The following is a 25700-nucleotide window of genomic DNA, read 5'->3' on the forward strand; positions in this document are numbered from 1 at the left end:
ATCCGGTGTGTTTTTTCTATTTCCGTGCTTTTAATGATTACAAATGTGTCATCGACATATCTGACCCAGAGTTTGGGTTGAATTTGTGGTAGGACTGTTTGTTCTAACCTTTGCATAACTGCCTCTGCTATGAGTCCCGAGATTGGTGATCCCATGGGTGTTCTGTTGATTTGTTCGTATATCTGGTTGTTGAATGTGAAGTGTGTTGTGAGGCACAAGTCCAGTAGTTTAAGTATGCCGTCTTTGTTGATAGATTCAGGGTCCTGTTTTCTGTTCTGTATGTCCAGTAGGTTGGCTATTGTTTCTCTGGCTAGGGTTTTGTCAATCGAAGTTAACAGTGCCGTCACGTCGAATGATATCATGGTTTCTTCTTTGTCTATGTATATATTTCTGATGATGTCCAAGAATTCCTGTGTTGATTGTATAGAGTGTTTGGATCCGCTGACCAGGTGTTTCAGTTTCTGTTGTAGTTCTTTGGCCAGTTTGTGTGATGGTGTCCCTGGTAGTGATACTATGGATCTGAGTGGGATGTCTGGTTTGTGTACTTCAGGTAATCCATAGAATCTGGGGGTGTTGTTGCTTTCCGGTTTCATTCTTTGTAGAACTGACAGCCAGACTACTGCGACCCCTAGAACTCATAACGGCACACTAACCAACAGCCACGCTCAGACAACAACTCACCAGAACGAAGGACCCGATACCCAACATGAGCAAAACTAATGTAGTGTACAAAATACCATGCAAGGACTGCACAAAACACTATATAGGACAAACAGGAAGACAGCTAACAATCTGCATACATGAACATCAACTAGCCACGAAACGACACGACCAGCTATCCTTAGTAGCCACACACGCAGACAACGAGCAACATGAATTCAACTGGGACAACACTACTATCATAGGGCAAGCCAGACAGAGAACAGCCAGGGAATTCCTAGAGGCATGGCATTCATCCACAAACTCCATCAACAAACACATCGACCTGGACCCAATATACCAACCACTACAGCGGACAGCTGAAACTGACAACCGGAAGCAGCAGGGACAGACCACTCTCAACACCAGAGGAAACATCAAAGAAGCGCTTTGCAGGAGGCTCCCAAGCACTGATGATGTCGCCTAGCCAGGGGACGAAACGTTTGCAACAAAAACTTCCAGCTCGGCGAACAGAACCACAACTCCTTTCCTTCTCCATTCCTCTTCTTCCCATCCACCTTACCACCACATCTTATTTGCTCAAGGAATATGAATATTGCTCACCAGGTCAACATTTGTGCCTATTGCTGACTGCCAAAGAGAAAATGATAATTGGCTAGAGTCACTGTACTTGTTCGGGTGCAGGGGCAACCACAGTGCTGTTAGGAAGTGATTTTAACTGCTCCCTCCTTCCATTTTTCCTCCTCATTCTGCTTAATATTCCTCCCATAAACACCTCTTACTACTCCTTCCATTCCTCTAAACTTCATCAAGCTCTTTCCCATTTCCATTCCTGTCCACCTTTCTTGCTACCTTTTTATCCTGTTTCACCTTCTTTCCAGGATGATTCTTGTTCACTTCATTTATCCCCATCTTCTTTTTTCTTTGCTTACCTTTACCTACCCTTTCCTACCTCATCCTCTCCCAACTTCTACTTTTGCACTTTCCCCAATGCAAGCTATTTCTCCTCCAATTTATTTACTTATATTCAATCTTTCTTTCTCACTTCTCCTCTTCCAGCCACATATACATTGTCTTCCAGTCCCACACACTAATCCTCTTCAACTCATCTCCCTCCCATTCATCCTTCCCCAACTGAACTCTTACTCTCTTCATTTCACTATTCTACCCATTCCTCCTTTGTTGCCCATTTCTGCTCCAGTTCTTGTACATCTCATAGACTAGATTAGATTAGATTACTTACAGTGTAGATTAGATTACTTACAGTGTGGAAACAGGCCCTTCGGCCCAACAAGTCCACACCGACCCGCCGAAGCGCAACCCACCCAGACCCATTCCCCGCCATTTACCCCTTCCCCTAACACTACGGGCGATTTAGCATGGCCAATTCACCTGACCTGCACATCTTTGGATTGTGGGAGGAAACCGGAGCACCCGGAGGAAATCCATGCAGACAAAGGGAGAATGTGCAAACTCCACACAGTCGCCTGAGGCGGGAAATGAACCCGGGTCTCTGGCGCTATGAGGCAGCAGTGCTAACTACTGTGCCACCGTGCCGCCCTTCATTGTTTCTTTCCCACACTTTCACACCCCTTCCACTTGCCCATCTTCCCCCGTACCCCCTCTACTCCATTCCCCATTCCTCTCCATCCTTTACTCCTCCCCTCACGTCATTACTATCCATTTCCCACTCCTCGCCTATTTCCTCCACCCTCTCCTCAAAGCACTTTTTCCTCCCCTATTCCTTGCCCAATTCCCCTCACTCATCCCTCCTTCCAATTCCACTCGTCCCTGCACTCTCACCTCTCTCGTCTTCCCGTTCCCACTCCATCCAGACTCCCCTTCTCCCATACCATCCAGACTTTCCTGCCCTCACACCATCCAGACTTCCCTTCTTCCATACCATCCAGACTACCCCAGCCTCAGACCATTCAAACTCCCCCGACTCCCACTACAACCAAACTGCCCCACCTCCCATTCCATCCAGACTCACCCCCACCACTCTATCTAGAACCCTCCACCCCCACACCATCCAGACTCCCTCCACTCCCATCACTCCATCCAGACTCCCCCACACTCTATCTAGAATCCCCACCTCCCACTCCATCCGGACTCTCCCCATTCCCACTCCATCCAGACTCATCCCCAATTCTATCCAGAACCCTCCACTCCACTGAGATTCTTCCACCCCCACACCATCCAGACTCACCACACTCCATCCAGACCCCTCAACTCCACTCCATCCAGACTCTCCCGACTTCCACTCTACTCCACACCGTCCAGACTCTCCTACTTCCCCCAACCCTTGCTCTACACAATCCAGGCTCCCCCAGCATCATCCTGACTCTCCCCTCTGTCCTGCACCATCCAAACTTCAAACTCCCCTCCTCCCCCCAAACCATCCAGACTCCTCCCAACTTCAATCAGACCCCCTACCTCCACGGCATCCAAACTACCCCCAACTCCATCCAGATCTCCACCTCCCACTCCATCCAAACTACCTCCACCCGCAATTCCAGCCAGACCCACACTGACTCCACTCAGTCCTCGCACCCCCCACTCCATTCAGTCCTCCCTACTCCATCAGAACCCCAACACCATCCAGACTACCCCCACCTCCCCAATCCATTCAGACTCACACACTCCATCCTGACCCACCCAGCCACCACTCCTTTTTAACTCCTCCAACCACCACTCCATCCAGAACCCCACACCCCACCCCGTTCAGACTCCCCTGACCATCCAGACTCCCCCTCAACACCATTCAGAATTCCCCCACATCCAGATTCACCCCCACATCATCCAGACTCTCCCCTTCCTTCTACTCCATCCAGGCTCCCCTCCCACTCCATCCAGGCTTCCCTCCCCCAATTCATTCAGGATATGCCCTAAAACACCATTCAGGCTCCCCCCCGCTCTCCCATCCCCCGCAAACACCATCCAGGCTCTCCGCCTCCAAAAACACCACCCAGGCTTGCCTCCCCCACACAACACCATCAGGGCTAGCCCCCCACTAACACCATCTAAACTCACCCACCCCGAACATCATCCAGACACCCAACATAATCCAGATTTGCCCCCAACATCATAGACTCACCCCCCCCGCCATCATCCAGATTCACCCCTTCAACATCATCCAGACTTGATCCCTCAATACTATCTGAACTTCCTCCCCATCATCCAAACTCCCCCTCCCCCCATCATCCAGACTCCCTCTTCTTCAACATCATCCAGACATCCCCCCATCATCCAGACCCCCCCACCATCTGGACTCCAACACCATCCGGACTCCCATCATCCAGACCCCCCCAACATCATCCAGACTCCCCCAACACCATCTGGACTCCCATCATCCAGACTCACCCCAATCATCTAGACTCACCCCAATCATCCAGACTCACCCCAATCATCCAGACTCACCCCAACATTATCCAGACTCACCCTTCCTCCACACCATCCAGACCCCCCAACATCATCCAGACTCCCCCAACACCATCTGGACTCCCATCATCCAGACTCACCCCAATCATCCAGACTCACCCCAATCATCTAGACTCACCCCAATCATCCAGACTCACCCCAATCATCCAGACTCCCCCAATCATCCAGACACACCCCAACATTATCCAGACTCACCCTTCCTCCACACCATCCAGACCCCCCAACATCATCCAGACTCCCCCAACACCATCTGGACTCCCATCATCCAGACTCACCCCAATCATCCAGACTCACCCCAATCATCCAGACTCCCCCAATCATCCAGACTCCCCCCATCGTCCTGACCTTCCAACATCATCCCGACTCCCCCAACGTCATCCTGACTCTTTATCCAGTTTCCCCAAGCACACCCATGTTACCCTCCTCAGCACGTGGTCCCTCCGAGCTCCCGCCGCTTCCTCCGCCCCGTACTGCGCGTGATGTCAGAAAGGGTTGGAGGCGGAGCTCGCGCTCTGACAGGAGGTCGGTGAAGACCGGAGCGAGAGCGGGAAGAGCTCGAGGGTGCGCGCGGGGAGCCCGAGTTCAAACAACGGACAGCCGGTAAGAGAGGGGGCGGGGAGGAGAGGGGGAAACAGGCTTCCCTTCCCTCTCGGAGGGGAGGGGGCGACGATGTTAGGAGCTCCTCATCGTTAATCCCCTTCTTTGGGCGCCGGGAGACAACTTTTGTTTTAAGAGAACCTGAGCCAAGTCCAGTTGCCTGTAACGGTCCCGGGGCTCCCGGTACCGGACATCCCGGTTCAGACCGGGGGATGCTCCTGAGTTTATCCGGGAGGGGTGAGTGGGGAGCGGGGTCCGAGCTTCCCACCGAGAAGTCCTGTTCAAACTTCTCGAGCAACAGGTGAGCTGCTGGGAGAAGCAGGGCAGCAAACGGAGCAGTTAAGGATATAGCCGGCTCGGTACCGGAGTCAGAGAGAGAGAGGAGGTCTGCCCCTCCGTCCCAGCTCCACTGCAACACGTTATGTTGGCTCAGGTCCCGAGATCTTTCCGCGGGGACTGTTGGTGGATGTGGTCGCAGGGCATGGTCTTCCCGTGAAACGGCACCAACTCCAAGATCAGCATTTTTAAAAAAAAGACAGTTCTGAACCGCCCCGTGGTTTTCCCATTCTCCAAAATATAAACAAAGCTTATCCTTGACACAGGGTGCACCTGCCTGGAAGCGGGAGAGCGCTCGTTTTGCAGATGCACAGCTTCATGACCAGTTGTACCTTGTCATTCGATTTGCATCGATACTGGTTGCATCATCTCTATTTTTTTTGGAGTGCTCGGCAACCTTTTGTGTTTGAAGTACGAGCCTTTGCGCCAGGTACGAAGCCGCCCCTGTAGTGCGTTCATTGGAAACTTCCTGAAGGTTGTCTGACAGCTCTTGCTCTCCAATGCTGTGCGAGCCAGTTTGTTAACCTGGCTTCTTGGATCCTACAACTTCCCAGCTGCTGATGTGCCATTGAAATTGCTTCTGTGTTGCTACTGAATCAATACCGCATTTGTTGTTCAAGTTAAATGTCGATGATCTACTGGTCGTGTGTGGAAACGTGAGCATGTGCAGCTAAAAAAGCCCCATCTTCAGGATCATCATTTATCACATTGCTCCGCTTCACTTTCAAATATTATCAGTGTGTGAACCCTGAAGTGCCTTGTTGCACTTTAATCAACTTAGAGCGCCTAATATTCTTTGAAATGCCGCGACTTTCGGATTAACAGCTGTGAAATGTTTGTTGGCAGTATCTGATACATTTACAATGGTTGTGATTTTTCAAGCCTAATTTCATATTTGAAAGCCTCTTCAAGTTATTAAATCAATTTTGAATTACTGTTGAAAATGATTCTATCCCCTCAAATTTTCTGGCAGAGCTGGTTAGCCATCTGAGGTTTTTCTTTTCCCTGGCCAAATACAACCATTTACTTTACCCTATAATTTGTTTTCACTTCACATGTTCATTCAGTTGACATTTGAAAGTTGTGATTGAATCTGTTTCTACCTCAATATCAATCCATTTTTTTCTTATTGCTTCTGTTTCTTGTGTCACACACCACATACCTTTGTCATTTAGTTTATCGATATTCCGGTAATTTAAAACAGTTTTCTTTATTTCTGCACATTCTTCATGATTTTATGTATCTCCATCAAATCTATTTTCCTTGCTCTAAAATAATAACTTTAATTTTGTTTATTAACTAACCCCTCATCCCCAAAACCATTGTAGTAAATTTTTTGTGTCCTCTCCAAAACCTTTATGTTCTTCCTGACAAATTCAGCCCATAAATAGGGGCTGAATTATTGTTTATTTTTTATATAGGCTTAACATAACTTCCTGGCTTTTGTACCATCCACGTCTATTCATAATGCTCCTCTGTTTAAAGTCTAGTAACCAAATGCATTGTAGATTGTTTTGGTAATCGGTCTTAACTACCTTCAATATACAAAGACTTTCACATTCACTGTCTTGGCATCAAATGAACAAATGACCTCCAATTATTTAAAGAGGGAAAGTACTTTGAATTTCTACTCTTGATCTAACCAGCTGCTACTACTTGGTATTTATGCGGATACTCATGAGCACATAATCTGTATTGACGCTGACCATTTTTTACGATTCTTTCCTGACTATCAATATTCTGCTGCTGTTTGCAAAAAAAAGTGCAGCTTTCCCAAGTTTTGTTATAGAGTTGCAGTCTGTATCCATTTGTTTACGTGGTTGGCTGCTGGATGTGTAGTTAACTGTTCTTTTCATTTGTGCTATGGATGCTGATCTAATAGTGTGTCCAACAGCTTTCCTTTGTTCCTGCATTTTGACAACAGAAAATATTGTTGAATCAGCTCTAGTTGTGTTGCATAGAACACCACGCAGAAGCCTATACATGCATGAATTTGCAGGCTTGTAGAGTACCATAACTGCTAAGAATGAAAGTTGGAGGTGGCCTGGGGCTATATGTTGGGCTGTGTGGGTCAGCAGTTGCAGCTTGAAGAGCTGTAGGCATATGTGGAAATGTACTGTAGCATGATTCTCTAAATTCTGGTGGAATAAGGGAGGGGAAAGTGGGGATTGGGGGAGAGATATGTGGGTGAAACTGGAAAGAAATAACTTTTCTAACAGTTGCTTGATTTTATAATTCAAATTGGAATATCAATTTATTCTGTTTTCAACAGGGCTAATAAAAACATTGTTTTTAAATCAGCAACAGTATTAAAAAACTGTGCTTCTAGAACTGTTATAGCACTAGCATTTTTGTCCATGTGGTATGGACACCTTTTGCCACCTTTGTGGTATTTATAGTGTATTTACACAAAGTAGTAATTAGATATACCAAATGAAGTTATGTAAGCACCTTTGCAAGAATTGAATTAAATTGTTACTTTCACGTTTGTTGCATATATACTGAGGCAAAATGTAACTTTTATAATTCTTTTTTGGTTAGTATTTGTGTGCATTTTAGTGACTTCCATTTCAAATGTTGCAATATTACTGTGGCAATATTGTTTTTAAATGTGGTGAGTTGCCATATTTTAATAAGGAATTGATTGTACTGGACAGGATCCAGATGAGATTCACCAGGATGTTGCCTGGGCTGGAGCAATTTAGCAATGAAGAGATAATAGATAGGTTGGGGTTATTTTTCTTTTAGCAGAAAAGGCTGAGGGATGATTTAGTTGAGGTGTATAAAGTTTGGAGGGTCGTGAAAGATTGGAGGTTTAGAGGGTATTTGAGGAAAGACTTTTTCACCCACAGCATGGTTGGGATTTGGAAAACTCTGTCTTGAGAAGGTAGTTCGAGTGGGAACCCTGATGTCCTTTTTAAAAAATACTTGAATGAGCACTTGAAGTGTCACAATATCCAATGCTATGGATCTAGCCTGGGAAAGTGGGACTGGTTTAAGTAGTAATATATTTTTGGTGGTATACATTGGATTGATTGAAGGGCCTCTTCTGTATATATGATTCTTTGGGTAATTAGGGAGAAACCTTTCCCTTTAAAGGGGCCAATTCACAAGGGGCAGAGTTTTAAGGTAAAGGTTGACAGGATTTGAGGACATTGCTTTTCACTCAGAATTGTGGATACCTGGAAATTGCTGCACAAAAGGGTGGTAGAGGCAGGAACCTTCAAGACATTTTAAAGACAATTTAGATGAGCACTTGAAAAGCTATAGTATGTGAACCAAGTATTTCAAAATTGAATTTAAATAAATGGATGTTTGACTGGCACAGACTTGCTGGGCCAAAGGGTATCTTACTGAGTTGTAAAAACTGACTCCATGGCATACTCAGCTGTTTGATATTTTGTAACTTCTACTAATGTAGCTTTTTTTAAGTTTTCAGTTTTATTACAGTTTGAGATGTACATTGAAAATATTATCAATTGTATGCTCATGTTTTTACAAATGATTGTGAACAAGGAAAAAGACTCTAAGTTGAGTTCAAATAACCTATTTAATCCTTGAATGAAACTTGAGTCATTCCTTGGTGTCATTTGAACCCAATGACACATTTGTATCTTTACCTGCTGTATGATGTTTTTAGATACAGCAATTGTAAATGAGACGATGCTAATATAGCTAAGTATTGATAAAATTACATTGAAGTTGTAAATCTCTAAAGGGTTTCAGAGCAAAATATGGTAATTACTAGAAGGGTGCCGAAAGAGATTTGTTTCATTTCCTAAGTAACTTGATAAGTAATAGTTTAAGGCCTGGTAATCACACCTCTGGATTGGGCATTTTATTATTTGCAATTGGAATACAGATATTTGGAGCAGAGAGAAAATAAAGTCAGGACAGATAATTGAGTGACCGACTGTGCCCAAATCGCATAGCATTGTCAAAGCATTGTTTCTTTTCTTGATTTTTAGTTCTGTTATGCTGGTATCAACATGTCTCTACATTCTTCCAGAATATGGATCTCGATAGATTACACCACCAGACTGATACTGATAAGTTAGAGTGCACAACATAGCTGGCTATTCTTGTGTTACCTGTTGGTGATGTAGAATGGGACTGGAGGAATTGGATCTGGTCAGTGCTGGTAAGAGTTGCGCTCATCTTTGCATCTCTTGCATATGTCTCCCTTCGGAGGAGAAGACCTGAGGATTAGATGTAATTATATATCCAAACTCATTGCGGGCACTGATTTCTTTTTAAAACAGTTGGTTTGGAGAAGGGTCATTATTTTCACCGATGCCACTTTTTGTCCATCATTCATCTGACAGGGGAAGTCAGAAACTCTTAAAAGGTATTCACGGTGATGCAAATTTCACTGTAAATCATGGTGATGAATTGATTCTAGATTTTTTTTTTCTCTTTCCTGATATTTTAGGGAGCTAGATTTTCTTCCATGTTCCTATTGTAGTTCAATTAACAGCACAGTTGAACCCCATTTGTAAAGGAACAATGATTTAGTCAAAAAACATTTTGATAAAAGGTAAGAATTGAAAAAAAGGATCTAAAATTGTGAAAAATTAACTGAGAGTTGGCCTTGTTAACATTGCAGTTAACATTTCAAACCAGTGAGAAGAAAATGCTGCATAAGTGACTCCTTCTTGGAAAGGCATTAGTAATGTTTCAGGATATTTTGTAAGAAGTTGTTACAATTCCTGTAGATTTACCTGTTGCTTTTTTTTCATCTTTGAGTATAATTTAAACTACAGAGCTGAAAGAAATGTATCAGTATTTTATTTAAACTTAATTAATTACATTTTAAGAGTTGAAACTGGTACTTTTAAAAACTAGAGCTGGAAATGTGTTGCTGGAAAAGCGCAGCAGGTCAGACAGCATCCAGGGAACAGGAGAATCGACGTTTCGGGCATAAGCCCTTCTTCACGATTCCTGAAGAAGGGCTTATGCCCGAAACGTCGATTCTCCTGTTCCCTGGATGCTGTCTGACCTGCTGCGCTTTTCCAGCAACACATTTCCAGCTCTGATCTCCAGCATCTGCAGACCTCACTTTCTCCTCAAAGACTTTTAAAACTATACTTGCATCCCAATAAAAGCACTAAAACGCACCATAACAGCCTCTGGTCCCTTCTGTTCTTCCTTCTGTTTCTGAAGCATGCTAAATTGCTATACTAATGCGCACAACATACTTGTACCCTTCTGATACTGTACATGGTACAGAATTTATGCACAACTGTTACAATGTTGTAAATATCAGTGCAATTTATCTTGCAAGAAGAAATAAAATAAGGATCAGTGACTATGGTTAAATATTTGGTTTTTGCTGTGTTACCATTGTAGCTTGTTTGTACAATTGACTTCTTGAAATAAGATGCTTTAGATCCTGCGTTACATTTGTATACATTAACATCTCCTTGCTTTCTAACTGGAAAAAGACTTGTCTTAGTTGTATCTCAGGTTACAGACCTAATACATGTTTGGGTAACTAAGTATCATTATGAACTCTCTGAATACTGGAAACCCTCCATGGTTAACATGGTCAATGAATATCATGGACAAATGTTGGTGTAGCTTTAGCAGCAGCTGGCTTTTCTGCATGCAACTAAATCATACTGTTCTTATTAGGTTATAAGCTTTGGATGTGTTCTCATAACCCCAGAAAATGGATGTTTACTTTTCCTATGTTAATAGTTTCGGTGACTTTCATTTTGATTTTCCATGTAGTTGTGAATATTATTTCCATATGTAACTTAATCAGGAAGCAAAAGTGATAACAGTCCTGAAATCACACCTTTTAAAGAGATTGATTTTTGTATCAGATTTGTCAAAGAATGTGGATAATATAGAAATGTCTGCAGACTGATTTTTTTTTGTGGTTTTGGTTACTAGTTTGCTTTCACAGATCTGGCTCAAAGGAAAGCTGGATGGAACCTTGTGCTTAGGCTCTTAATTCATGTGCATTCTCCACCTAAGATTATAGTTAACAATTTGGCAAGTTTTGATGTGATGCAAAATTCATGCCCTCAAACTGTCCAAAATGGTGACTTATGAATCAGATTTTAGGTAATATCAATTGGGCGGCACAGTGGTTAGCACTGCTGCTTCACAGCGCCAGAGACCCGGGTTCAATTCCCGACTCAGGCGACTGACTGTGTGGAGTTTGCACGTTCTCCCCGTGTCTGCGTGGGTTTCCTCCGGGTGCTCCGGTTTCCTCCCACAGTCCAAAGATGTGCAGGTTAGGTGAATTGGCCATGCTAAATTGCCCTTAGTGTTAGGTAATAAGGGGTAAATGTAGGGGTATGGGTGGGTTGCGCTTCGGCGGGTCGGTGTGGACTTGTTGGGCCGAAGGGCCTGTTTCCACACTGTAAGTAATCTAATCTAAAAAAACATTTAATCCATGTACGTTTGACTCTACCTTACAACTACTCCCTCATTTTCCTTGTCTTTGCCTATCCACCATTGATTGAAATAAGAATAGAGGAGATGGTTGGATAATGTGTAACTTGCTGTAATAATTTTGTTTTGGAAAAATTGGAAAACTTTCTTTTGTATTTGATAAATCTAATATTCGCATGAAATATATCTTTTTACTTCACTAAAGGGAATACTGGCAAGGTATAATTTGTTGTTGTTATAATCAGTAATGGACACTGTTAGGCACAATTGCATCTTTGGGATTGCTTGTTGAGGGCCAGCATATACTTTGTGCTGTAGTCAAAATAATTGGTAGTACTGTCAACTGAACAGGAAAGGTGTGAATTAGTAGTTTTTCTTTTAAGAATTCCAGTTTGTTTCCTGACTTATTGCTACTCCTGTGCTGATGAAGTGCAGTTTTTTGGTGTCTTTGGAGAGAAGAAAGCTAAAACGAGATCTTGCTGAAGTTTTAAAAATTATGAGGGGGGTTTGCATAGAGTCGACGGGGAGAAACTGTTCGTTCAATGAGGCAGAGTATGGTTTTGTGAAAGAAAAATAATGGACTGACAAGATTATAGTAATAATATCCAGAATGGACATTGTCTACTGTATGTACCTATGTAATAGTAATTTGCAAAAAAAAAAAATTAAAAAGTATGGGTTGCCTTTTACATAAGTAATAGTTTGAAGTGGTTAAAATCCACCCTCTTCCCATTACCTTGCAGTGTAGTGTTGCCAAATTGATTGTAGACAAGCAGGAGGGTGGAAGAACACAGCAAGCCAAGCAGCATCAAGAGGTAGAGAATTCAGCATTTTGGGTATAACCCTTCCTGGCTCGCTGAGTTCTTCCAGCCTCCTGCTTGTCCACTTTGGATTCCAGCAACTACAGTTTATTTTTTGCCTGTGGGTTAATGATTTGTTTCTGCTCATCTTTTTCCTAAATTGTAGACCAGGAGCCAAGAACTATGGACTATTGAATTATTATTTATAGACAAAATCTCCATGATCTTTTTGTACACTTTGTTAATCAAAAACAAAAGCGAAAGATACAGATTTATTCAATTTTTAACAGTATAGATACACATGCTACTTAGCAGAGTACGTGCTGAACATATATTAAACTCCATTTTAAAAAAATCATCCCTTTCTTTAGAACCATACAACACACCTTTACACTAATTTTTGAATGATATCATCATATGGATCAACAGCATCATCTTTATCGCCAACATGTCACCATTGGCATATCATCTTGCCATCAGTGTTTCAGATATCTCACTTTTAATAATTTAATAGCAATCTATTTTGTTTTATTCCACACTCAGCAAGCTATTCAATGTGGCTATCTTCTGAGCTTGTGTTCTTCCTTATTTGGTAAATATTATCTCCTTGAGTCATTCAGTTTTTTTTTCTCATAATATTGTTGAAGGGCTTGGCTAAAGAAAGATCCAGTGGTTGAACAGCACTGTTTAGACCCCTGACATTCGCTACAATATCAGTATGCTATGATCGAACTTCAGCAACATTATTGGTGAGATCTAATTTGAACATGTCCAAGATAAGGCTGTTTGTTTTTTGTGATCCTTCATGAAAACTTCAGACTTTCTTTTGTCATATTTTCAAGTTTTTTTTTTAATCCACCCATCTTTTATGTGAATTTGGATGACTGCTCCTTTTGAAAATTCATGTTTGTGAAAGTTGTCTTGAAAATCACAGTTAGCTTGAGCTTTGTTCAGTGAGACATAATGCAGAACATCAAACCTGTTCTTTTCATGGCCAGTTAATTTTCCTAATGTTATTTTCTCTTCAACTTTTTTGACTATTTATGTTAAAATTCATGGAATTCTTGCCCTTGTAGGCAAATCTACATTCCTTCAAATTGATAATGTTCTTCTCTCCCTGGAACACTCCAACTGCTGCACAATGATTGAAGTTTGAACTATGCATTATATCTGCCATTTTTCTGACATACATGCTACCATATTGGACAGTAGGAAAAGTAGGATTACAGTGCACACCTGTCTTGGTGTTAAATGTTGATGTGGACAATCATGTGCAGCTGGACGGTTCCTTTCAGTGGCTGTTATTCTATGATTCTATAGATTTTGAACAAGTAGGTATGCACCAAGGCAAGCTTGACTTCATCAATCAGGTTTACAATCAGATGATTACAAACAGTTTGAATTTTTTTTGGCTAAAAGTTGGATGTTACAATTTAAATTAAATTAACCTTATTCATATGCAGTATTTTGATTTCCAAAATGTCTTGGTGTCACATAAACATTTATTGTGGAAGGCAAGAGTTCATGTTGTTAAGGTTAGCTAAGTAAATTGACAAGCTAACAGGGAACAAAATCTGGATAATTGGATCAATTTTGGGCTATTTAACTGCAACCAGTGGAGTGTTTCAGGGATGAGTACTGGGGTACTTAACTTTATATATTAAAGACTTGGATGAAGAGATGGACGTTTATAGCTGAATTTGCTAACGAAATCTTTTGATTGCAAATATATTTAAATAGCTCAATTGGTTTAAAAAATGGCAGATAGACCATAATGTATGGGAATGAGGTAGTCCACTTTGGCAGGAAGAATAGGAAAGTACAACATTATTTAAGCTGAGAGAGGCTGTTGAATGCCAAATACAGATGGATCTGGGTGTTTCCAATGACAAGGAGTTTCAAACCGCCTGTCTCTGTTTCATCCTGGACAAAAGAGTAGATCAAAACTCATTGGCTGTTATAACAACACTGTATCATAATAGCTTCTCACTTGCATTCTAGCTCAAGTGTTCACTCAGTATCTGTGATCAAAACTAAGTTCAGAAGCTTCACTTATTATCCAGGATCCATCCGTAAACAGAAACTGTGAGAACTAAATTCTGAAAGAAGCTGCAAGTCATCAAGTAGCCAGTATTTAACTAGCTTCATTTTCAAAGGTCATTAAACATTTATTTTTGTGCTTTTGATCGTGGATTGAAATGGGAAGAAGGACTTTTTTAAAATAGAGGATTGTGGAAAGCATTTAGACATATGAACAGACAGGGAATATAGGGATATGGACCATGGGCAGGCAAGTGGAATTAGTTTAGACTGGCATCATACTCAGTGCATGGTGGGTCGAAGGGCCTATTCCTGTGCTGTACCGTTCTACGTACCTTTTTATGATTTGAGCTCTTTTTACAAGCAAGTTACCCAATATTCATTCTAAGTGCTGCTTACATTGCTGTTTGTTCAAACAGTTGGGAGGTTACTACAAATGAGTTGGAGCTCTGAGTTATGTTCAGTAGGAGATTCTGCTGGCAGTAAGTAGCTGATTGCTATGGAGTGATGACTGCTCATTAAAGACAGACTTCTACCTGTGCACAGCTATGGAATGATTCCCAGCTCACTGAACAGCGTAATGATGTGAATGTCTTAGCAGGAGTCTTTGGACCTCCAAAATAGAAGATGTGCATTCTCTCTTTTTTTTAAAAGAAAACACTTCTCAAGACTGAAGAAAGCCTGTTCATTTTTACTTGTTAGGAACTGTAAACTGTGGCTCTTGACCAGTATGTCAGAAACATTGTAAATTATGAGCCAGTCACCCTGTACCACTTGGAGGAGGAATGTTTTGGAGCAACAGGACCTGACCAGCCAATATCATCATCTCAGAAAACATTGGGCAGGAACTGTGGAATTGCATTAGTAGTCTTGCTTTGCACCCATAACGTGCATGTTTATACAGGAGTTTTATAAAGGGGCTGGCATTTTAAGCAGTAGAGTGTTTATCAATAACTAGAAGCTATTTATTTGCAAATAGTCATTCTGTTTAAGTACAAAAATTTGATCTGTGCTTTGTCAACGTGAGTCTAAAAGATAGGCAAATCAGGGTACTATGCATCATTTTATAAAAAAACTTTAAGTTTTGTGACAACACTGGGAATAGTAGCCTGATTTCCAGTATGCTATCCCAGTAATGTGTAATAGTCACCTAAGAACCAATCTCCCAGTTATTTGACAACAAGAAACCTCAACTTGCTGTGAATACTTTGCTTTATAAGACCATCACTTCAACTTTTAAGTCACAGAAACCAGAGACCTGCTAAGTCGAAGACTGGGAAACATAAAGCAAAGATTGAATTAACAGAAATTAAACATGTCTTCATCCAATCTGAGAGTTTGCTGTGTGACCAAGTGTGAGATGTTGCATTAATTCTTTATAAGTGTTCAAAAAGATACTGACCTCTTATTTTAAATCACAAGCTTCCTCCTGAGATAGTTATTTGGTATGAGGTATGTATACACCTCTTTCTGTACACAACACAGATTATGGTCAGTGAGGGAGGAATATATTCTGTCCATGACAGATTGCCCAGTGATTCAAGAACAGTTAATTTGCTTCAAGTGGATGCATCTCATTTTAAAGTTGTCATTAATAGATACTTAAATTTTCAAATCCTCCTGTTTTTCCTAAATTATGCTGAAATTTTAAGCTTTTGTGATTTTGTTTTTGTTTTACCAGCTTTCAAGGAGCCATAAAAATGTGGATTGTAAATGAAGATCTATTTGTCTTGTGGTTTGTCACAGGTTGGGGATACTCCATGTTTTATGTCTCCCATTTAACCAGGTAGTTTTCAGTGTTCATTTTCCTAAAGAACTGGAGATGATTCTTTTTGACCAGAAGGTTATTGGCTAACTTCTGCTTTATGTTGAAATAACTGATTTCACCTGAAAGAGAATTGAAAAAGGAAATTGATATAAATATTTCCTGAAGCATAAAATAGTGGCAAATTCTCTAAAGCCATAATAAAAATATTTATTTAATACAACTGCGTCTTCCAGATTCCTCCTTCCATGGTAATGTACTAAAATTCTGCTGTGAATTGTTTGTGTCTGTTCAAAATTTCTGGGCAGCCAGCTTATGGGATTTCTGAACTAGCGAGACTTATAGTGCATTGAAATTTTGGATAAAAATTATATTGGGCTTGATGTTGGCCTCTAGCAGCTTATTTACTTTTTGGGATAACAATTGTGCATCCACTGTTGTAAGCTGCAGGTGACTTTGAACATGTGAGAATCTTTAGGGGGACGTGGAGAAAATTATTGATGAAACTTGTGTACATTTAACTGTGTATTGGAAAAGTCTGTACCATTGGAACCTGTACTAAGGTTTTGATTGTCAGTTTGTTTGAATGATACATTATTATATATTGTAACTTAGGAACCCTATTTTTAGACCTTATTTTTGAGAAAGTCGACATTAGCTCTGTCAACCTTCACGGCGTCACTCAACTCCTTTGAACAGGTGACTTATGAGAATCTCAGCTTCCACTACAGCAATTCTAATGTGTGGGATGAAAAAGTGGACAAATGCTCACCACTGTCACTGAATCCAACTGATTCACTCACTAATTATCAACAATTTGTGCGAGACGTGAGCAAGGAAACTGCACACATTTCTTAGAAGTAAAGAACAAAAACTGCTGGACGTTGTGTGCATAGTTACAATTTCACCAGGTTATCCAGAATTTTTTTTTTTTGTTGTACTAAATGCAATGAACATGCATGATGAGATGGAAAAAGCTACATGTACATCGGCAAAGAAAACAACTCCATTTGAGAGGAAAAGGATGGGAAGTTATCATTGACTGTAACCAATAGTTGGAGAGATGGCTGGAACAAACTTGTCGTCCAGGGAGATCAGTCACCAGTGGAACTCTGAGCAACATAGAGAGCCAATATCAAACTCTTGTAATGCAAGAGTTTGATATTGAACCAAAAGTACAGGAGATCAACCAGAGAGTCATTTGGTTTGCAATTTGCAAACTTCTGGGTCCTGATACTGTGCAAAGTAGACTGGCACTCCATTGCATAACTTATCTCTGTAGAGAGATGAGGCACTGCCTCAATGTGTAATGCAAGGATTGCTACCTTGTAGAAGAACAAGGATGGCAATTGCAGCAACTCTCGTGACGTTTGCTTGCTGAACATGTTGGAATAAACATTTGTCTGTGTGGCCCTTGTCACACAGATGTTGCTCTGAATGCATCCATCTCAAATCCCAGTCTTGCAGAAGTGGAAAATCCACAATTAACGTATCATTTCAGCAACTGAAAAAGCAATATTTTGAATAAAGGGGGATTTCCACCTATACTGTTTGAATAGCTGCCCACTAAAGTAGTCAATGTGATTCCCTCTTTCTATGATACTATCATGGGCAAAATTAGACCCATTTGAAATCTGTAGTGATGTCAGACAGAATTGCATTCCATTGTAAATATTTTTTTCCTTTTGGTGTTTTCCTTGTCATGTACCTTCAGTTCATACACAAGTGGACACCCTTTGTAGATCAGAAATGACAAAGCTCTTCAACCTTATCTTCCTGAAACCCAAAACAAATGTATACTAAATCCTCAGTTGCTTTAGTCTCGTGCTGTGCTTGAAGTTTATAATGCTTGCAGCAAATGGACAGATTTTCTTATGCCTACAAAGAGCTTTGTTCAGGATATTGCAGTACTCTCTCTATCAGCATTGATAATGTGACATTGGAGCTTGATAGTTTCATGGGTAGGTTCCATAATCGTAAAGATCATTTGAAACTAGAATCCACATACGTTGCAAAGGCAGCAGCTCTCAGCTTAGACACGTGTGTGTGCAAGACAACAGAAACCTAACCAAGACGACAGATTGGATTTATCAAGCTGCATCATTTGTGCACTTTGCTGTATAGTAGTGACTTCTTCTTTAAAACATTACTTAATAGGAGAAAAAGACCCAAAGAGTTTCCACCTTGACTGTCTTGAACCTACTGTTTATCTCCTTTGGAAAGGCAAGGTTAGCAACTGAGGTCCTGGAGTATATCACATGTTAATTCCATCAGCATGTAGTCATTACTAAGTGAGCAATGTCTGTTGTGAATTTCCCTATCAATCGTATACCCATAAACGTTCTAGAAAGCGAACTGATACTTGTTCATGATTTACTGGGCATGCTACATATATCCAGGAAAATGTTGACTGTTTGGAAGGGTATTGGAAGAAGTGAACTGAACCCAGAAAACTCTCACCTGGCCAAGAGAGCCCAGAAAAGGCAGTGGCTAGAAAATAGAGTACCTTCTCAACCTACTGTTCTCACCTGAAAATGTGACAGAGACTAGTTTCTGAACCATACCACCTGATGCTTAATGCAGAGTTGACCAATAAATGGATCTACTATTACATCACAAGATGAAAGGCAACAGAGAATAACATGTAGTTCTCTGCCTGTAATAGTAAAGTTGATGTAAATTTGCACAGATGGCCTTTGAAAAGGAATTTCCTGTATTCTGCCTTGAAATTCTGAAAAATAAATATTGGGTAATAGAAGAAACGATACAAGAGAACAAAACTGAATATGTTGTATTTATTGCGTTGTGGGTGGTTTGAAAGCATGCAGATTGTATGGGTAGACAAAGAATGTATAGTCCATGGTCTTAACCTTGCTGCCCACACTTCTATGCTGCTGAGGCCTTAGCCATTGCCCACACTTCTTTTGCAATTTGGGTGCTTTCTTTTTTGTCTATAATATAGTTAGTGTAATTGTTTAAATTTCATTATGAAGCAAGATTGAATTGTTGTGGTAGAGTTATTCCTTTAAAAATCTAGGCCTGTGGGATACTTCCAGCTGAATGAATGAATGATTTCACCAGCATGAAGATGTTGTGATATCTTAAATTTTTCATCCAAAATATTATATAGTGTACATGTTTATGCAATTCATTAAAGGAACAATCATCCTAAGTATTGAAATTTGAAGCACTGTAGGAGTTTGTGTGGCTACATTTCATGGTTGCTTCTTCATCTTGACTTCCCTGTGACGTTTACTGCAGTCAACATTCCATTGTTTCCCAGGATGGGGGGGGAAGTGGGCAATAATCCTGCATAACTCCTATAATTGGAGTTCCTTTGCATTCATTTCATTTCCAAGCTTGGAATCAGCTTAAATTTATATGATGATTACTCCCAAATTTGGTCATCAGTTTTGAAAGTTATTGTGAACTCTTCAACAATATCCTTTTTGGTATTACATGTAGTCAGAATATCTAGCAGTTCAACATTGACTTGTTTCAGTTAATGATTTTTAGATGTTCAGAATTCAGTTCAGTAGCCTGCAGTTTCACCTAGTTTGTCCATTTTGTGTACAGCCTTTATATCCTGTCCATCTTCGCCCTGAGCTTTTAAACTCTACATTCGCTGTTATCACTGGTGTTGTTTGCTTTTACATTGTGAATATGGCTTTTCCAAGTCATGTTTTTATGGATATTGCTGCCATCGTTAATATTTTTGTAACCACCTGTTCTTAAAAAAATATATATTTTAATCTTTTTCAGTGTTACTTTTGTTGGTTTGCAGTGCTGTATAGTACTTGGGCAAAGTTGCATTCATTCAGAACTCTGACAGAGAGATATAATCTGTTTATTTATATTAGTGACTTAGATGAAAGGACCACATGTACGTAGCAAACTTTTGCTGACAATGCCGCAATAGCCAGGAAAAGCAAGTTGTCAGGAGATTGTAAAAGGTGCATAGGTGAGGTGGCCCATGTTGGCAGTAAAAATGAAAAAGTCGAATAGTGTTCAAATTTGAGAACTCTGCAGAATGCTGTGGAGCAGAGATCTTGGTGTTCTCATATATGGAACTCACAGGTAGCATGCAAATACAGCAAGTAATTAGGATGAAGAAAGGAAACATTTGCAATGTTAAAGTAGGAAATTTACTGTAGAAGACCTTGGTAAAACCACAACTTGGATGCTGCATACAATTTTAGATTAGATTAGATTAGATTACTTACAGTGTGGAAACAGGCCCTTCGGCCCAACAAGTCCACACCGACCCGCCGAAGCGCAACCCACCCATACCCCTACATTTACCCCTTTTAACCTAACACTACGGGCAATTTAGCATGGCTAATTCATTTTGGGACTTACTCCTTTGGATATCCAATACTAGAAGTGATTTAAAGAAGGTGATTCCTGGAAAGAAGGGTTTGTTTTATCAGGGAAGGTTAGACTTATACTTGAAGCTTAGAAGAAGAATGAGAGATGATCTTATTAAAACACATTGGTTCTGAGGGGGCTTGAAGTGGAAGATGTGAGAGGGTTCTTTCTCTAGTATGTGAATCCTAAACTTGGGGGCACGGTTTCAAAATAAGCTCTCGTTGGAATTTCATCTATGAAGATCATTAATCTTTGGAATTCTGCTTGCTTAAATTGACTTATTGCACCTGAATACAGTGGTTTGAAAATCCTTGCAATTCAGCATCAGTTACTCCTTATTTTTAGACATTTTTGCAGTGAGCTTGTCTTGCTGGGCTCCACTTGCATAAACACTCACTAATTTGCAACTTTGAGCACTTTTTTTCCTAATCTGAATCCTTAACAGGACATTAAAAATCATGACATTATTTACTATGTCTTTGAGTTCCTCATGTCCTGACTAACTTTTCTACTTCGATCAACAGTACTGCAATTTTTCTTTCACTCAATTCAACCTTCTGAGTTCAATCTGGGTATTCTTCTGTATTGTGGCTGGGACTTAGTTCCTTTACCAACCAGAACTGAACGTAATATTGAAGATTTAAGCTTGCCAGGTTACAGTGGTGTTTACTTTTGAGCATGATGGTACCTGCTTTCCATTGTTTTCGCAATAACAGGATGTCCTCACTTAGTTTAAGGTTGTGTTTGTGAAAATTGTAAGTGAGGAAGACTAAGTTCCATAGTCTTCCTTAGCAGCAAAATACTGTTAAATACTAAATGGCTAAATTCCTATATTGATAAATTAAATAACTGTTAAAATACATTTTGAGAAAAAAAATGTAGGGTACACAAACTGCTGTAGTGTCTACTCATCAGGCTCCAGGTTGCTTGTTGGGGCAACACTTCTCCCTGGGGCTGCTCCTATTGGCTGGCTGCAGATCATAGAGATGTACAGCGCATTGGCATTTTGGGTGGGCAAGAAGACCATGGCTCCGCCTGTCTTGACGGATTCAGTGGCTCCCCTGCATTGTTCTGGGGAAGAGGGTGGGGATTTATTGCAACATTCTGGTCAGATATAGTATTGTAGTAAACTCTATTCAAACAAGTCTTTCTATGCTCAACAAGATTTCAGGTTGCTGTAACCTATCAACATTAAAGTGAAACAATGCCAAATCTGGCAATGTTAAAAGTGGACTCTATTTTTAATTGGCTTAAGCATCTTGACACAGCTTTTCAGTTTTATCAAAAGCTTTTGGAAGTCATGGCATACTAAAATCTCTTTATATATTTTAAGTGATAATTCAAACCTTTATTAATTTAAAAATAGATTGCAAATATTTATTTTGTGATAAGCCTATATCTAATGTGAGGGCCAAGATTTTCAACAATTGAAACTGAATAAACAAAACCGTTTGATAGTTTAATACTGTAATGTAGTCAGTATCTTTGCAAATACAAGCTTTTAAACAGGTCTGATTTACTGGCATTTTTAAAAAAAATGTTGAAGGCAAAATAGATTTTTCAGAGCTGTCTCAAAATTCTGCAAATGGGTAGCTGATAGAAAAATAGATTGGTTTACCGGTTAGACGTTAAACCTTTCCCAGGTGGTAATTTTAGAATATTTCTCTAATGTATTCACTCAGTGTGGGCATTTGTGATGAGGTAGCATCTATTGATGTTGAAGGTGTTGAGTTGCCTGGCTGACACAATGCATTGTAAAGGTAGTCCCATAGCATGATTTAGGTTGGGAATTGCAGGATATTGACATCAGATCCATATTTTGTTATACAGTGATACAGGTGATTAGCACTGCTACCTCACAGTGCCAGGAACCCAGGTTTGGTGCCAGCCTTGGGTAACTATTTGTGTGGAGTTTGTATGTTCTCCCTGTGTCTGCATGGTTTCCTCTGGGTGCTTTGGTTTCCTCCCACAGTCCAAAGATGTGCAGATAAGATGGATATGGGCAATGTTTTAGCATGGCCAAGTGTCCAGGCACGTGAAGCCATGGTGAATGCAGGGTTACACGGGAAGGATAGGGAGCTGTGTCTGGGTTTGATGCTCTCTCAAGGGTCTGTGTGGACTCTATGGGTTGAGTGCTCTGTTTCCACACTTCAGGGATTTTGTGATACTTCCAAGTCAATAGGATACGTAACTTTGGAAACTGAATCAATACAGGGGTTTTTTTTAATCTTTTTTGGTCTGAGCTACGAGAGATTTTGGGATTTGTCATTGGTGCGTCATTTCTGCTTACTTCTACTTGTAGTAGAACTTGTGGTCTGAATCGTCTAGATAGTGACAATCACTATTGTATTGCTCTGATTCTGGCATTTTCAGAAGTTTGGAACACACCTTCTATGATCTTGTCATACAGGATACACTGAGGAAGTTGTGCCACACTATACTATGGTGCTAATTGTCACATTCAGTTAGAGTTTAAATGCCCCAAATTGTTAATTATTGCACTTCCAAAGATGTTTCACAGCAGAAACCATTTAGAAAGCTTAGTATCCACAGTGATTTTAATTATCTTGTGGCCAGTATTTCTTTAAGGACCTGGTTTCCTGGTAAATATTCCTCCCACCCCGCCATGACTTAATAGTGTTCACCTCCCTCCATCCCCATTTTCTGGCACTTTTTTTAATCCTGTGCTCTCACCCTCTCCAATCGAAGGAAATGCTGAACCATCCCATTACTGCCCTTCTTTTGACATCAGCTGGACAGGAGCCAAGAATTCCAGGAGGCTGTGCCACCAAGGGTTGGGATGAGTGCTGATTACTGTCTATGTTTTGGCTTGGTTTGTGTGGTTCTTGCTGACTGATCTTATTGATTTTTAAAAATCACAACACCAGATTATAGTCCAACAGGTTTAATTAGAAGCACACTAGCTTTCGGAGTGACGCTCCTTCATCGGTAGTAGTGGAGGGCTCAATCCTAACACACAGAATTTATAGCAAAAATTTACAGTGTGATGTAACTGAAGTTAACATTGAAAAATTGATTGTCTGTTAAGCCTTTCATCTGTTAGAATCCAGTGATAGTTTCACTTCTTTCATGTGTAAATCACAAAACTTTTTTTTTTAAAGTTGCATTCTCTGGTTAGTTGTTAACAATGGCAATAGCTCAACAATATGTTGAAGGTGTTGGCCCCCTGTGTTCTCTAGCAGAAAGTGAGGACTACAGATGCTGGAGATCAGAGCTGAATATGTGTTGCTGGAAAAGCACAGCAGGTCAGGCAGCATCCCAGGAGCAGGAGAATCGACGTTTCAGGCATGAGCCCTTCAGGAATTAGTAGAGTGTGCCAAGCAGGCTAAGATAAAAGGTAGGGAGGAGGGACTTGGGGGAGGGGTGTTGGAAATGCGATAGGTGGAAGGAAGTTAAGGTGAGGGTGATAGGCTGGGGTAGGGGTGGAGAGGTCAGGAACAAGATTGCAGATTAGGAAGGTGGTGCTGAGTTCGAGGGTTAGGACTGAGACAAGGTGGGGGGAGGGGAAATGAGGAAACTGGAGAAATCTGAGTTCATCCCTTGTGGAAGATGAGGTGCTCTTCCTCTAGCCGTCGTGTTGCTATGGTCTGGCGATGGAGGAGTCCAAGGACCTGCAGGTCCTTGGTGGAGTAGGAGGGGTAGTTGAAGTGTTGAGCCACGGGGTGGTTGGGTTGGTTGGTCTGGGTGTCCCAGAGGTGTTCTCTGAAATGTTCCGCAAGTAGGCGGCCTGTCTCCCCAATATAGAGGAGGCCACATCGGGTGCAGCAAATAATGTGTGTGGAGGTGCAGGTGAATTTGTGGCAGATATGGAGGGATCCCTTGGGGCCTGGCGGAAATGCAAGAAATGCAAAACTTGCGCCCACCTCTCCCCCCTGACTTCCCTCCAAGGCCCCAAGGGATCCTTCCATATCTGCCACAAATTCACCTCCACACACGTCATTTACTGCATCCGCTGCACCCGATGTGGCCTCCTCTATATTGGGGAGACAGGCCGCCTACCTGCGGAACGTTTCACAGAACACTTCTGGGACACACGGACCAACCACCCCGTGGCTCAACACTTCAACTCCCCCTCCCACTCCACCAAGGACATGCAGGTCCTTGGACTCCTCCATCGCCAGACCATAGCAACACGACGGCTGGAGGAAGAGCGCCTCAACTTCTGCCTAGGAACCCTCCAACACAAGGGATGAACTCAGATTTCTTCAGTTTCCTCATTTCCCCTCCCCCCACCTTGTCTCAGTCCTAACCCTTGAACTCAGCACCACCTTCCTAACCTGCAATCTTCTTCCTGACCCCTCCGGCCTATCACCCTCACCATAACCTCCTTCCACCTAACGCATTTCCAACGCCCCTCCCCCAAGTCCCTCCTCCCTACCTTTTATCTTAGCCTGCTGGACACACTCTCCTCATTCCTGAAGAAGAGCTCATGCCCAAAACGTCGATTTTCCTGCTCCTTGGATGCTGCCTGACCTGCTGCGCTTTTCCAGCAACACATTTTCACCCCTGTATTCTCTGTCTATGCCATGATGTTTAGATTGATTCTAATCTAAAAAGTATAAGGTAATGGAGTTCTACATGAATGAATGCAGTTTTTGAGCAAAGTACAATGTAACCCTGAAAGTACAAATTCACCCCACAATATATGTGTGCATGTGGATCTTTGTCTGTCTGTGTGTGTGTATGTCTGGGTTAGGGTTTATGAGTGTGAGAAAGTGTGTGTGTGTGTAGTGAGTGCAGAGTGTCTTCAGTCTGTGAGGGGGTGCATGTGAGTGTAGGAGTGTTTGTGTCTGTAAGGGTGTGTGTGGGTGTCTTTGTGCGCTTCTGTGTGTATGCGCGTGTGTGTGTGTGTGTGTGTGTGTACACAGTGCAATAGTGGTCACCTGTAATGTGACATGAACCCAAGGTTGAGGCCCTCCCTATGGGTACCGAACTTAGCTATCAGCCTCTGCTCGGCCACTTTTCTCTGCTGCCTGTCCCGAAGTCCACCTCGGAGGATGGTCACTCGAAGGTCCAAGGTTGAATGTCCTGGATCACTGAAGTGGTCCCCAACTGAGAGGGAACACTCCTGTCTGTTGTGCGGTGCCCATTCATCCGTTGTTGTAACCTTTGCTCGGTTTCCCCAATATACCATGCCTCCGGGCATCCTTGCCTGCAACGTATAAGATAGACAACATTGGCTGAGTCACATGAGTACCTGCCATGTACAAGGTGGGAGGTGTCCCCATGCATAATGGTGGTATCTATGTCCACTCTCTGACACGTCT

The 25700-nt window shown here is 41.6% G+C and overlaps 1 protein-coding gene across 2 annotated transcripts in view; it reads left to right on the plus strand.

Moving 5' to 3' along the window:
* Positions 1 to 4593: 4593 nt before the first annotated feature.
* Positions 4594 to 25700, plus strand: part of ugt8 (UDP glycosyltransferase 8) — an 83056-nt gene continuing 61949 nt past the window's right edge. Inside the window, exon 1 of one of the 2 annotated variants that reach the window (XM_043696937.2) lies at positions 4594 to 4701. Coding sequence is in view for 1 of the 2 variants with exons in the window: in XM_043696927.2 (XP_043552862.1) it covers positions 5341 to 5464 (124 nt within the window). In the remaining variant the exon portion in view is untranslated. Of the gene's footprint in view, positions 4702 to 5120; positions 5465 to 25700 lie in introns of those variants that run through there. The other variant, XM_043696927.2, reaches the window with a different exon arrangement.

This window comes from Chiloscyllium plagiosum, unplaced genomic scaffold (genome assembly GCF_037043375.1).
Source record: "Chiloscyllium plagiosum isolate Xiang-an unplaced genomic scaffold, Cpla_swu_hap1 HiC_scaffold_1, whole genome shotgun sequence".
Classification (NCBI taxonomy): Eukaryota; Metazoa; Chordata; class Chondrichthyes; order Orectolobiformes; family Hemiscylliidae; genus Chiloscyllium; species Chiloscyllium plagiosum.